The sequence below is a fragment of the Numenius arquata genome, chromosome 10, assembly GCF_964106895.1.
Source record: "Numenius arquata chromosome 10, bNumArq3.hap1.1, whole genome shotgun sequence".
Lineage (NCBI taxonomy): Eukaryota > Metazoa > Chordata > Aves > Charadriiformes > Scolopacidae > Numenius > Numenius arquata.
This window is the reverse complement of record NC_133585.1, coordinates 19260029-19274969: the sequence shown is the minus strand read 5'-3', so window position 1 is coordinate 19274969 and position 14941 is coordinate 19260029. Positions and strand designations below refer to the sequence as shown.

The 14941-nt window shown below is 48.7% G+C and overlaps 1 protein-coding gene across 3 annotated transcripts in view; it reads left to right on the top strand.

Moving 5' to 3' along the window:
• Nucleotides 1-14941, top strand: part of ASCC1 (activating signal cointegrator 1 complex subunit 1) — a 39461-nt gene that overhangs the window by 20714 nt on the left and 3806 nt on the right. For all 3 annotated transcript variants that reach the window (XM_074154673.1, XM_074154675.1, XM_074154674.1), the window contains one exon: nucleotides 775-854. In XM_074154673.1, coding sequence (XP_074010774.1) covers nucleotides 775-854 — 80 coding nt within the window. The remainder of the gene's footprint in view (nucleotides 1-774; nucleotides 855-14941) is intronic.

The window sequence follows — 14941 nt, the reverse complement described above, 5'->3', positions numbered from 1 at the left end:
CACGGAGAGCCATAGAAGTCACTTTATATTCAATACAGGATTTGAATAGTGTGCTAGGTGTGAGTGGGACTTCATAGTTAATGCTGGAGATGAAAAAGAAATATTGAATATATTCATGGAGTGAGGCAGAGGTCTTGTGGAAAGAACAGATCATGTATTTAGGGATTATATAAAAATCCAGACATGCTCTGGGGAAATGGATCTAAGACGTAGGCATTTGGCAGTTGCCATAGGCCTAGGTTGCTATTCTTAATGTCTGTGTGTGTGGCTGCGTGCCCACCCCGCAGAAGCATACGCACCACATTTATGTGCTTCCAGGAGCAGGCAGCAGAGGTTTGTATAGGTGCTGTCTGGATCGCGCCTGGCACCGTGCTCCCATGCTCAGCCTGGTATTTGGTGCTGTTCCAGGCGATGCAAGCGCTCACAGTGCTGACTCTCACCCTGGCAGGATGCGGGATTAAAATCAGCCCGAGAGAAGCAAATGTGTTGCACTGAGCCATCAACCCTACACAATTGCCCTAGCAGTAGCTATGGTGTAGGGTCTTTCCTCCAGGTCACATAGGTGATCCCGATAGAGGCACCAATTCCTGTGAATTCAGGCTTGTTCTCTTTAAAATCAAAAGTGGAAGCTTTTTTTTGCCTTAAGAACTGGGCAAAGATGGTTTATTAGCTGGCAGCTGACTTTGGGGAGGGAGAGAGTGTGGGGGGGTGAAGTACAGCACACACAGTTCTCCCATCTGAAGCTCATTCTGGTGGTGGCTTTTCTTTTTACAGCTGAAGAGCGAAACAATACAATGACTGGTAAATCATCTTTCAAGGAACGGGAGTCGTTTAATGGCCGAAATATCCTCAAGGTCAGTATGAAACAATTAGGGAAATCGAGCCAGCTGTGGATATTGTATAGCCAAAAGAGGTTGAAACACCTCTTCAAGACTGCTTTTGTATTAGGCTTATGGGATTTCCCAGGGGGGGAAATCTGTTTAGAAAATAAACAATCCAGATCACTTGTAATTGGGAGTATTACAGTATTTAGCAGAAGCGTTCTTAAAGCTGTGAGGCTCAGATCAGGAGTATGTAGCACGAATGCTAAGTGGGTGTTCGTGTTGTCTTTTACTTTGCTCGTGTTTTACCCTGGAGACTGAGGCTCGTGTTGATTCTCAGCCCACCAGAAAGGAGAACTTTGTTGCTCTTGTTCTACTCACTCATATGAAACTAAAACTTACTGCCATCTAACTTACTCTTTTTTTCTTTTTTCTTTTTTTTTTTTTTCAAGCTCTGCTATTGATTTGCATGGTTTTGCTCCAGAAAAATAGCAGATAACGGTAGGGAATCCCACCAGCCGGGATCTGAGGGCTTTGTCAGTGATCAGAGGGTAGAAAGCGAGATCCCTCACGCTAGGGAGGTAGATAGGGTTCAAAGGGGAGCATCCTGCAGCCACCCAGGCTTTGCCCAACAGGGTTGAGGCTGCAGGCAGCCTCTGCTGCTCATCCAGATGGCAGTGTCAGACTGATGCTGTGGTGCTTGGCCCCCGCAAGTGTCCAGAGAGAGAAGAACAGCACAGACAAGTAAAAATGGAAAACAGCACTGGGTTGTAAGCAAATTTGCAATCTTCATTGTGTGAGGGGATTTGTTGCAGGCAGCTATGATAAGAGGGAGACGGGACAATGCATGAATACATTTGGGAGCTGATAGAAGATATTCTGGCAACAAAGAGACATGAGAGAGGCTGCAGGCTGGGTGGGATTTGGACAGCCCAGAAGGACTTTAGGGAAAGGGCTTTCCCCAGAGCAGGGAAAGGGTGTGTTTTATTTCTGTTTACAGTTTTGCTGCATAATGTTTTAGGCACTGGATGCATGGGGATCTGAAGGCAGAGAGTGGAACTGATTGATCTCCTCTGGCGCAGAGGGCAAACAAAGGGACAAAATTAGGTTAAGCTCTCATTGTCCTCAAACGGTCTGTGCAAGCACGATGTCATGACTCAGCATCGCCACATGTTGAGTGTTCGGTGTGAGACTGCAGTGTTGCAAACTGAAGTAGGAAAGCCACAGACGTGGTGGTCCCTTTCTTAATGTGACCAGCAAGTTCTGATTAGCTCCCAGTGTCAGAGAGATAGGGAAGGTGGTATATGTCAGGAGCCCTGAGTTCCTGCAAGGTGTGTGCCTCAAGGTGTGTGCCCACGTTTCACTTTGCCTTTTGCTCCTTTCTCTTGCATCCGTTAAACTTGTCCTCAGGCTTTACAGAGATCGCAAATCAAACCCTCAGTCTTCCTTAATGCTCCATTAACGATGCTCCTTACGATTTGGAAGGCATTAACGATGCTCCCTCTACCGGTCACACCATTTGTAGACCACGCTGCGGGGTCCGAGGGTCTGTGGGTCTGGTGGTGTGCGGCACTTAGAAATGCAGCTGGCTACTTCTTATTCTTGCTGCTCTCTGAAATATGAGCCGATGCATTTTTAGAGCTCCTAATTGATTTTGTACTGATGTAGCCAAAAGAGCTGCTGGCTGTTTGGACTGTTGATAATTACTTCAAAGCATGTCTTGCTGCAAGAAATGTCATCCTTCTCCCCCACCTCCACTACATTTCCTAACCTGCTCGCTTCATATTTCCCTTTGGTCTCCCACGTGCCTGCAGCAGAACGCCCATTGGCATTAATTAATTACATGAGTCATAAATAGCTCCAGGCTTTTTACCAGAGGAGCCCAGCCTCAGCCAGCCACTGATGCATTCTAGCATGACCTTGCAAGGATGCACCAGTTCCCTCCCAGCCTCCTTTTATATACATTATTTATTTTCTGCTCAGGGAAGCTGCCCTCTCGCACAGTGGCTTCATTAGCTTTTGCAATAGGACCTGAACAACGGGCTGCTAATGAATATGGGCTCCCCAGTTCAAGAAGGACAGGGAACTGCTGGAGAGGGGACAGCAGAGGACTACAAAGATGATGAGGGGCCTGAAGCATCTCTCTTAGGAGGAAAGGCTGAGGGACTCGGGTCTTTTTAGTCTGGAGAAGAGAAGGCTGAGGGGGGGATCTGATCAATGCCTATAAATACTTAAAGGGTGGGTGTCAGGATGAAGGGGCCAGTCTTTTTTCAGTGGTGCCCAGTGACAGGACAAGGGGTAACGGGCACAAACTTGAACATAAGAAGTTCCATCTAAACATGAGGAGGAACTTCTTTCCTGGGAGGGTGGCAGAGCCCTGGAAGAGGCTGCCCAGAGAGGTGGTGGAGTCTCCTTCTCTGGAGACATTCCAAACCCACCTGGACATGTTCCTGTGCAACCTGCTGTGGGTGGACCTGCTTTGGCAGGGGGTTGGACTAGATGGTCTCCAGAGGTCCCTTCCAACCCCATATCATTCTGTGATTCTATGGCTGCAGTTAGGCGGGCTGGCTTGTGGGTGCCATCCCCTTGTAGGTAGAGCGATGTGCTGTGAGTGTGTTTCCAGGCGGCGGGACTCTGCGATAGCTGTGTTGGGTGGCAGCGTTCCCAGTTGGAAAGACGACAAAGCATGGCTATTGGTAGGAAGGCATCAAGTTGGAAAACTCAGGTTTCATCACTCTCATTCCTTTTATGCAGCTACGACTGGTGCTGTTGGGCCAAAGGCTTTGCCTAGCGGAGGGCAGGACCTGAGCTATCAGAGCACAGAGCATGATGGAGACATTTTGGTTCTGCTCTTCCAGTCTGAGTCTCCCCTGTGGTCAGAGCTGGTGTGTGTGCGTGCAGATGCGCTGGCAGCACATGTTTGCAGATAGCATGCCTGCGTTACCCCAGACTCCAGCTGGTATTTTGCTTTCGGCAGAACTAATCGGAATTTTATTTAATAATCCTTTGTTCTCCCCATTCCGCAGAGTTAAACATTCACTCCTATTTGTGCTAATAAATGGTTGTGCAGGCCGGTACCTTCCCACACTGCTCAGAAAATAGCTCCTGTAGGATGAGTTACGTTCGGGAGTTTAAATTACTTCTGTCTTGAAGAATATCCATGAAAAAGGCTCCCTGGCCTAGCTGGTGCTGAAAGCCCAAGGGATTGTATGCCCCAACAGCTGAGTGATTTGTGTCTCCCACGAAATAAAGCACTAGACGCTTTAGCATCATGCTTGTCTAGTCCCAAGAAGAAGTTGGGTATGCAGCCCTGAGGAGAAGGACTTGGGAGTGCTTGTGGATGAGAAGCTCAACGTGAGCCAGCAGTGTGCACTGGCAGCCCAGAAACCCAACCGCATCCTGGGCTGCATCAAAAGAAGTGTGGCCAGCAGGTTGTGGGAGGTGATTCTGCCCCTCTGCTCTGCTCTGGTGAGACCCCAGCTGGAGTACTGTGTCCAGCTCTGGAGTCCTCAGCACAGGAAGGACATGGACCTGTTGGAACGGGTCCAGGGGCCATGAAAATGATCAGAGGGCTGGAGCACCTCTGCTGTGAAGACAGGCTGAGAGATCTGGGGATGTTCAGCCTGGAGAAGAGAAGATAGACCTATAAGGTCTCCGGGGAGACCTTATAATGGCCTTCTCCGGGGAGACCTTATAATGGCCTTCCAGTATCTAAAGGGGGCTACAGGAGAGATGGGGAGGGACTCTTTGTCAGGGAGTGTAGCGATAGGACAAGGGGCAATGGTTTTCAATTAAAAGAGGAGAGATTTAGATTAGATCTCAGGAGGAAATTCTTTACTGTGAGGGTGGTGAGACCCTGGCCCAGGTTGCCCAGAGAAGCTGTGGCTGCCCCATCCCTGGAGGGGTTCAAGGCCAGGCTGGATGGGGCTTTGAGCAACCTGGTCTGGTGGGAGGTGTCCCTGACCAGGGCAGGGGGGGTTGGAACTGGATGATCTTTTAAGGTCCCTTCCAACCCAAACCATTCTATGATTTATGAACTGCTTCATATGCAGCAATATCCATCTCTTCTAGGGTGGCTAGCTGATTGAGTCCTTCGAATATCCGCGTCAACGTACTGAACTCTTGCTCTGCTTGGGAACAAAATGGATTGTCTCTTGGAGCGCGGAGGGAGGGGGCAGCAATTCCCAGCTGAAAGATGGTGGCAGCTCCTTCCCTGCCAGAGAAGGATTGGGCTGGGTGGGCGGCCAGTCCTCAGGGAGATGCCAGTTTGGCAACCCCTCTGCCTGACCCTCCTCCCGGGTGGTGGCTGCGTGCCCTGCATCGCAGCTGGCCAAGCTGCACAGCGCTGGCACAGAGGCAGCCAGGGCAGCTGCCTGCATCTCCGGAGACGAGGCTTGGCTGCCTCCGGGCTTTTGTTTATTTTGCTTAGTGAAAAAACTAAGGCTGTGGTGAATAAATAAAAATGCAAAGAAATGCGAAGGTACCGCTTGGCCAAAATTTTCTAAAGTAATTTTTAAAGGAAAGGAAGGCTTCCGATAGGAGGAAACCCACCTGGATTCTCACTGGGTTAGAACGGAATGATTTTTGACTTGAGGTTCTGAGGAGTGGCCTTTGCCACATCCAAATAAGAGGAAAGCAAATTTTGAGTCCAAAACCAGATGAAACCCCCCACTTAGCACAGATCTGTTCATTTACAGCTTACAAGATTAAATATGGAGGGAACGGCTACTGAGGTACAACAGCAGAAAGCTGCACATCTTCTGTCTTAGGGCATTAGGGGAGACTTTAAGCTGTGATGCGAGACTGGATCAGTGGAGACAGTGAGACACGCTGCCGTGCCATGGTCCAGCGGTGGGAGCAGAGCGGCCGGGCTGCAGGATTGTTCTTGGTAGGCTTCAAGGTTGGACAAGGCACAATTAGATGAGGCTTCTTCTCTTTTGAAGCCTGCAGACAGGGTATTACGTGATGGAACCGTACCTGGAGCAGGGGGAAAGTGCATTTGCTGACTGATACACCGGGGCTAGTGGAGAGCCGATCATAGCAGACAAATCTAGTAGTGTTCTCTGTTATTATTTTTATCTTGCTGGGTGAGAATAGTGCAGTGGCTGTGGTGTGCAGTAGTTCAGTTTGAGCCATTTGATGCAGTGCCATATAGAGAGATACAATGAAAAAGAAAAGTCTTGCCCCCCAGCCCCTCAAAATAGCCCAAACCCACCAAGTGCTAAAAAAATTATTACCTGCCCCTGTGTAGAGCCACCGTTACCGGCTCAGAAGAGGATTGCTTGTCGTGTTCTGCAGCCATCGGTACCCAGGCCTTTTCTGTGTAACTTTTGTTAGTGAATTTAAGGAGACAGTGCCTTTTCCTGATGTATTTTGAAGCCGAGGTGAAATCAAAGGGCCAAAGAACTCGTGTTAGGTGAGATCAAGGCTGCCCAGTGTTCAGAAAGGGTAAGAACATCTTGTTATCCTCAGCAAGGTGATAAAGGTATGTATCTGAAGTAGGACTGACAACTGGAACAAGTATCTAACAGGAGGTGGCTGCTTGGAAAGTTTATAGAGTTAAAAATACCAAACAAAAATCCACTGGGGTGAGAACAGACTGAATAAGAGATTGTGGTGCAACATCCCTGTATCAGAAATAAGCCAGTGCTTTTCCTCGCCTTGGTTTTACAGAAGAATCAAAAGCAGAAATGAAAGGCTGCAATGCTGCTTTGCAGAGGAGAGGATTTTTGCCTTCGGTTCTGATCCTGCCATTATCGAGGGATACTGAATCGATCAAGGGGGCTCAGCAGTGTGCAATTAGAGCAACAGTGGGAGAGGAGGATGTGACAGCTGAGCAGATGAGACTGGAGATCAACGTTTCTATGATCTTGGGGAAAAAAAGGGAGATTAAATTGGGGTTGCCGTGAAAACGCTTTCCTACGAATTATATTCTTCGGGGGAAAAAAAGGCATATTCACATTATTTTCATTCAGTGAAACAAGAATCTGAAGTGGCATTTGAAAAATCAGACTAGGCAATAGAGGAAAAATATCTTTGTTGGAGTGTTTGGGCCTTGGAGCAGAGCGAGGAGGCAGCGTTGGAGGTCTGGAGAGAAGGCAGAGACGCCGCACTGAGGAGAACGCGGTGCGGGAAGTGCAGGTTTGTGCGAGTTTGCCCGCGTGTGACAGAGATCCGTTTGGTGACCTAACCATAAAGGGCAGAAGCCTTTTTTTTTTTTTTTTTTTTTTTGCAGAGGTGCTCAGCACCTCTCTGACTAATTTTAGCAGGAGCTGTGAGTGCTGGAAAAGGGATAATTTGCTGAGAGGGTTATAAAGTTTCTGAATCTGCTTGCCCCTTCTGGGTAGGGCTGCCTGCACCGCTGCAGTCCCCTGCAGCCCAGCAGCTCAGTCATTTTGGAGGTGCCTCTGCCTTTGGAGATGATGCTGTGGGTGCTTCTGCCTCCCTCCCAGCGGGCACCTCGCCTTCTCATTTCCCTGAGATCGTCGTTGTGCCACCAGCCAGGCAAGGCAGCATCACCTCTTTGATCTTAAGATGAGAATTTTTCTTGGCGGAGCTGGCAAGGGTTGAATTACAGCGACACCTTAATAGAAGACAGGGACCCAGCACATTAAGCGCAGAAAAAAACCCACCACATTGATTAGCAAAAGTAGGCAGTTCATCCCAAAGGTGCTGTGACCCTTCCGCTGGATAATTTCCTGGGTCTGTCCAAATTAATTTACGAGCTCCGTAGCTGGTCTCCGCCTCTTGAGGATTTGGTGAGCGTAGCGAGTAGGTCACATTGATGGGAGCTCCTTGTCCTAATATTCCCGGATGCATATCAAGCATCCTGGCATCTCTGCAGCAAAGCTGAAGCCTGGCTCTTAAAAACTGTTGCTGCATTTGCTGTCATAGGCAGTGCTAGGAGCCACGGGGATGAGGTTTCTTTGGAGAAATGCAGTCCTTGATTATGAATTTCCTTAAACAAGTTGTACTGTAAAATCCCTTATGTTTGAGGCATAGCAGGCAGGGTCTGGGAAGTTAGCAGAGCTTTTCATGTCCTGGAGGTTGGTTTTTTTTATTCTTTTCTGAAAGATGTGCAAAAATCCGGTAACCTCCAAATGTCCCACTTGTGTTTGTTTCTTAGTTTGCAGAATGCCTTTCACCATAGCAACTAGGGTTTGATTTCCTCAAGCACATGAATTTTCATGAATTTGTGGCGGCGGGGAACGGACCCAAAACCCTGGGCTAAAGCAAAGGTTTTGCAGTGTGGCGGTGGCAGGAGCACCTCTAGATTTGGCTTGTGATGGAGGGGGACCCTGAAGGGAGAGGATCTCAGCTGAACAAAGGCCTGCACCTGGCCCCAAATAATTTTATTTGCAAGAAATCAGGCTTGACAGATTAATTTAGACTATTGCTGAATGTCACCCTCCCCACTGCTGCATCACCCTCTGGCAGCTGAGGTGGCTTTGCTCCAGTTTTGTGAAGAGCTGAGGTTTCTCATGGCAGCAGTTGGAGCAGAAGGATGGGCTGCTGCCACGTTCACAGAGCTCAGCTGGAAACCTTTGTACCCTTCCCACCCGTGGAGGTCAGAGGGGTGTCATGGGCAGTATGAAATATGCTCTTCTTAGGTCTGCAGATGAAACCTAGCAGGAAAATCGCACACGTTAGTAGGAGGGAACAGAGCTCCCTCCTCAAAATGATATTGAGAAATAGGGCTGCTGCGAACAAGGGCAGGTCCAAGAGGGAGCGGTGGCATCGGTGCAGGACGGAGAACTGCCTCGGTACCAGTCCCATGGACTGGGGTTTGGGTTATAGGGCAGCGCTCCAGCTGAGTCAGTCTGTGGAAATAGAGGGGCAAATGTCTGTAAAGTAAACCTCTGAATACGCTTAGCACTTGGCCCCCCAGCTGAAGTACTTGTCCGGTTTTGAGCACCGTGGATGGGTGCAAAGAGCCCAGAAGGCAACAGTAAGATAATCAGAGGGTTAGAAAATGTCTGCAAGCTGAGAATGAGAGACTTAGAGTTATTTTGAGGCTAATAAAGGTAAGGAGGAGGACAACACATAGCAAAAACTCTTTAAGCATGTGAAAGGTTTTGCCAGTAGTGGATACTCTATCCTCCGTGCTCCAATGGTAGGGCGAGAAATAATTGGCTTAAATTGCAGCAAGAGGTTCAAAGTAGGTGTTAGGAAGATCTTTGTAATGGGAAGGAGAATGAAAGACTGCCCAAGAGGAGCAGAAGTGTGAGCCCCAGTTGTTTGGAGGGAGCAAAGACGTTAGTCCGGGATCTACCAGCAATGAGCTCCTCCTGCCTCGGGGAAGGAGTGGATAGTGGAGCTGATGACCTCTTTTGGACCTTTCTTCAGCTTGTAGCTGTATGATTACTAGGTGAAATATATGCAAAACACCCATGAGATGGCATTTGTGAGCATACCAAAAGCTTCTTGGCATTTACATGGCATTTACTTTGACTCAGTAAAATAAAAATACAGGAAAGAAACCTCCCATCGTACATGCCTAGGATCTTTCTCCCTGAACTCCAAACATGCTTCTTGCTGTAACGTTGGTGGTACTTTTCCAGATAGCAGTGTTTATATTGTTGTTGCTTTCTTAGGGATGACAGTGGTGATTTAATTGAAAGGGCTTTTCCCTGTGTCATAGAGGAGATATCCCTGACTTGCATCCCGTGTTGGGCTCGTGCTAACCCAAGATGCTCGTTTGTCTGTAATTTCAGATCTTTGTGGTTCGTGGCAAAGGAGGGTGTAGCCAGGGGGGGTCAGTCTCTTCTCCCAAGTCACAGGTGATAGGACAAGAGGAAATGGCCTCAAGTTGCACCAGGGGAGGTTCAGATTGGATAGTAGGAACAGTTTTTCCACTGAAAGGGTTCTTAAGCCTTGGAACGCGCTGCCCAGGGAAGTGGTTGAGGCACCATCCCTGGAGGGATTTAAAAGCCGGGTTGACCTAGTGCTTAGAGACATGGTTTAGTGATGTTTTTTATCAGAGTTAGGTTGATGGTTGGACTAGATGATCTGAAAGGTCCCTTCCAACCTAGACAATTCTATGATTCTATGATATAAATGACTGGGGAAGTAGCAAGCTAAAAGCAAATGATAAAGGAGTTAGTGCTTTGCTTATGATACAGATCAGCTGTGCTCCCAAAAGATAGGCTGCCGGGACTTTTATGGCCAGATTTTCTCCCTCCTGAATTTTGCATGCTTTATTCTTCCTAAGGGAAATAAGGTGAAAGGGCCTCTGCTGCCACCTTTTAAAACCTGCCAGAGGTTGAAAGAAAATGAGAGGGGAAGGGCTGTTCTTTGCGTTATCTGAGTGGAAGGACTCAATGCTGTACTGGTGATGGAGAGACACTCCAGAGCCAGCTGCACGCTCGCAGAACAAAACCAACGATCTGCATACGCCTGACGAGATTTGTGGCTGACACTCGGAGGCCTTGGTGCAGGCAGCGGGCTCGTGGTGACAGCCCAGGTGACAACCGCCTTCCCTCTTTGCCCTTCCTAGCCCTCTCTTCCACCCTTGCCTTGCAACTCTGCACGTCTTAGTCCTGTAACACCTGTAATGGAAGGTGTAGGATGCCTGGCCAGCGGTCCTTTAAAAAGCCATGAAAAGGGAGCAGAAGGTGGGGAATGCCAGGAGGAGCCGCCTCTCTGGATGGGTGCCCATCTACCTGCTTTTTCCACACTTCTTGTCCATTATTGCTGTCAAGCTTCCAAACGCAATTAAACCTCTGACAGATAATCATTGGCGGAGTGGTGTCCAGAGTGAATAATAAAGGAATCAGATATTTCTTTTTTGGCACCAAACTGTTTCAGAAAACATTTTGAAAGTTGAAAATAGAAGAAAAAAAACCCCAAACACTATTAATTGAACAAACTTCCCAAATCTTGGTAGGTTGCCCAGTTGTGTCTCATCTTCTGGGAGCCACCAGGGAATTTGGTTTGGGATTTGTCTGTCATAGTTTGGGGGAGTTTAAATCACAAATGGAAAAGGTTTTGGTGCATTTCTCAGGACGAGGAAGAATTTGGTCTGCCAGCACATACTGCAGCCTGGGAACTGGGGCAGCTTCTGCCTTTTTGTGCTGTGGAGGTAACAACATTCTGTAGACCATTGGGGTAGTCGACAGGGAGGTGTTGATAGCATAAATCCACAAAGCCAAAATGGGCCACAGGCAGTCTGGCCCTTGAGGTCCCTCTTTTACCAACAGCTTTCCATTGCTGAGCTGTGTTCAGGAGTCAGCCTGACGAGGAGCGACAGAGGTGCTGCCCTGGCCTTAGAGGTGTGAGAGGTCACAGGAATGAGGCGCATTAAGCAGAGAGGTGGGATCCCAAAAGCAGAATTGGAGGCTGTGGTTTGTGCAGCAGAGGAGGTTAATCAGAAGAGCTCTGATGGATAGTTTGCTGCAGTTCAGTGGACTCTCCTCAGAGTCCATCAGTGTTACTTTCACATTTCTAAATTATTTTTTTTCTTAGATTTTTAATCCGTCCATGTTTTTTGCCATCAGTAACTTCTCCTCCATCAATCCGTTTTGCTTAATGCTGGTACCAGCCCTGTAACACAGCAGTTAGCTGAAGAGTCGGCGCCTTCCCTGCTGTAGCTGGCACGGGTACCACGGTTGTGCTTTAGCCAGATGATTTGGAAGAGCGATTGTTCTCTGCTCTTCTGCAGTGTTTTCTGTCCCGAGCTGTGGACGTGTTATACAAGCGTTAATTCGAATGTATCATCCCTTATGAGATGGAAAAATACCCTGATCTTTATTTGGGCAAGCCACAACCCATAGTCTGATCCTGTCCGGGTCCCTCCCCTCCCTTGTAGTCTAAGATGGTGCAAGAAGGGTTTGGAGTGTTGGGGTTGTGCTCTGCTGCCAGGAGTATCCAGGGGAGGGTACAGAGAGTCTGAAAACAAACAGGTTTCATTGCTCCGTGTGGAGGCACCTCTTCAAGAAACGCCACTTAATTTTTCTCCATGCTTGTCAGCGGGTGCCTGGGATTTTGTTTGCTTCTTCCCTTCCCCGAAGCGGATAACAGCACCGTAGCATGCTGATTTTCCACGGAAAGCAACCTCCCATCCCTCCTGGCTTTCTGAGTTCGTTCCTTCATTCACAGCTGCTCCCGATCAGGACACGCTGGGGGCAGTGGCTGCCACCAAGTGAGCCAGTGACTGTTGTCACTGTGTGCAGAGCAGATGAAGCTGTAAAGCCTGCGGCTCCTCTGAAGCTTGAGTTTAATCTCCTGGTCTGAGCTCTCTCCACGCTGCTGTCTGCTGCTGGACCCTGATTCCCAGTGCGATCTTGTGTGGCCACAGTGCCGAGTTGCCTGTCAAAAGCCATCCTTCTGTAGATGTTCTCCCATGGAGGCAGAGACAAGTGGTGCTCAGCCTGTTCCCATGCCCTCCTGGACGGGATCTTTTGGTGGATCAACACCTTCGACCTGGGTGAAACAGAGGAGAAGGGATTGCTGGCGTCCCGTCCTCAGCATGGACTGCACAACAGGAATGACAGTGAGCTTACCCGCAGCCGTAGGTTCCCAGAGCTGTGAACCTCTTTCTTCCCGCGTCTCAGAAGTTGCTAATTTCTGTCCTCATTCCAGATACGGAAAACGGGACCCCCCCCTCAGCTCCCTGCTGAGGGCAGCCGGGTTTCTTAGGCTGATTGGTCACAGGCTAATGACATTACATGCCTCTGCTTGCCCGCAGCGCTGATTCACCGGGGACAGTTTTGTACTGTTAATCTATAATACCCCTACCCTAAGGCACTGCTTTCTGTGGCTGGAGTTCACAACAAAGCGAGCTCCCCGCAGACACAGTATGTGTGTATGCATTTTATCCTGTGATAATGTTCGTCTTTGGTGGTAGTTTTTAATTGCAAGGCATTGCAGTGGATCGTTGTTCCCTCGGCATTTCTGAGCACCGAGGCTCTCGGCAGAGCTGCTTGGACTTTTTATTAATTCAGGATGGGTCCTTTTTGGCTGACTACCGTAGACGACGTAAGGCTTTAAAAACTGATCAATAATCCTGATGGTAGCAGCAAAATCCAGGCCAGGCAGTGTGAGTGCAAGCCAGAGATTACGTGAAGGAAGTTTTAAATACCTCTTACTCCCTTCCCTTGTCTGGACTTATTTTGTCCTCCCGCTGCCCAGTGCCTTTCCAGGAGAATCCATTAATATTTCTCATGCTTGTTGAGTCCATGACAGGTGATTTAAAAGCACCAGTTTGTGTTGGCATCTCTGCACTTCGTAACCAGAGCTGAAATGCATCGCTGCTGTCCTTACGTGGATTAGCACCGTGATTTATTACTGTTGTTTCCTGGTTTGAACACAAAGGTGCTGTCTCATTCTGGGAGGGTTGTCTGTGGGAAGCGAGCCCCCGAGGATGGCTGCTTGACAAATACCCGCGCTTGGGAGCACATCATTTAGACACAGGTTTTAACCACTTCACCGAGGAATCGTCCTCCTTTCTATTTCTTTCTACAGTGCTTTGGTAAAACCTACTCCACAGACTTAGGCAAAAGGGGGAGAAAATGTGGAAAAGAGGGATCCTGGTTTTGATCTGTTGCTCTGCCTTTGATAAGGAGGTTGTTGTTTAGGGGCTGAAGTTTGTACTAGCATTTTTGGCTCATATTTGCAAGGAGCAAGCAGTTTGATATGTGATTCTTTCTCTCCCAAAACAAGTCCTCAGCCTCTGTCTTCCTTCAGAAAATGATTGTTGCACCCCAAGGGATCCCTGCTGTGTAATTTGTGGGTAATAGAGGGGAACAGACCTCTATAAACCTCTAGCAGAATTGTCTTCAATGAGAGAAATGGAGATGTGGAAACAACAGGCGTGCTGCTAGCTTTTCCTGGCTCAGAATAAGCGACTTCTGGGGATAAAAGCTTGCGTTCCGGGAGCTATTGCAGGGCTGCCTGCCTTTCATGGATACCTGCATGATTGTGTCCTTGGACCTGGCCTCCCAGGAGGGCGAGGGAGACAGGGGAGCACTTGCACACATGGTCCTACGGTAGTTTACAGGCTGACATGTGAAATATGGGTTATCCACGGACTGGTATGCTCCCTCCCTCGGGGGCTCATGCTTTTGGGAAAGGTGGCACGGCTGCAGTCCCTTCCATCCCCTGCAGATTCTGGGATGCTGCTCATGGGAGGATGCTGTGCCGCTCTCTAGGCACCCGATTTCTCCCTGTGGGAGATGCTGTGTCCTTCTAGGCATCCTCCCTGAGCAGTTTCTGAGCCTTGGGCTGTGGTTTGAAAGGCAGAGCACATCTCTGGCACATTTGCTTAGAGGTGCTGGGTTTGGGGTTAAAAGTTAACAGTGTGCTTTCCTTATTGGGTTCTAATTTAATTTGGGAAGGCAGCAGGGAGACAGAGGGCACTTAGTCTGCTAAGTGCAATTCCCTTGATAGGAGTTAGTAGCTTGCACAGTGTGCGTGGCATCTACTTCATAAACTGACCTTTGCCTCCATCAGGTTCATTTTATAAAAAAAAAAAAAAAAATCCCAACCCCCAACCTCTTATTTATTCTTTAGGCAGTGAGGACATAAATCCTTCAGCATGTTTGGATTTATAGAATTACTGCGCTTTTGCTGAGCCTCACGTCCCACTCCAATCAAATGACACGGCTTTCGGTAACCGTGCCCTGTGGGTGATTGCGTTTTTCCTCCCCCCTCCGCCTGCCTCCAAGCTGCTCCTGATGCACACCTCCTTCTGCTCCCTGCGGCCTTTTTAGGGAAAAGGTGTCCCTTGGCACCCCTGGGAAGGGACAGGAGCTGGAGACTAGGCAAGTCTTAGGGTTACCAGCATTCGCACGTGAAGCGTAACAACCTCCAGGTATCTCCTTTCCTGGGCCAGAATAAAAAAATGCTAAAATGCTTTTGTAGGAGGCATTTCATCAGCTGTGTTACAGGCCTCCTCTGAAATGGAGTGTTTCCGTGGTGGCTGGGGAGAGGGGGGAGATATAAATATCCTTCTCGGCTCCGCTTGGCTTCTCCCCAAGATAAATAGAAGTGAATGTTGAAAGTAGAGGCTTGGCCGTCTGAAATCTCTTCCCGAGCCCCCAGGGACCCGAGCGCAGGATGCGTTTGTGATGGGAAGCCAGCTCCTGGTGTCTTGGGGGAGGGTCTCGGAGGATGATGTTTGA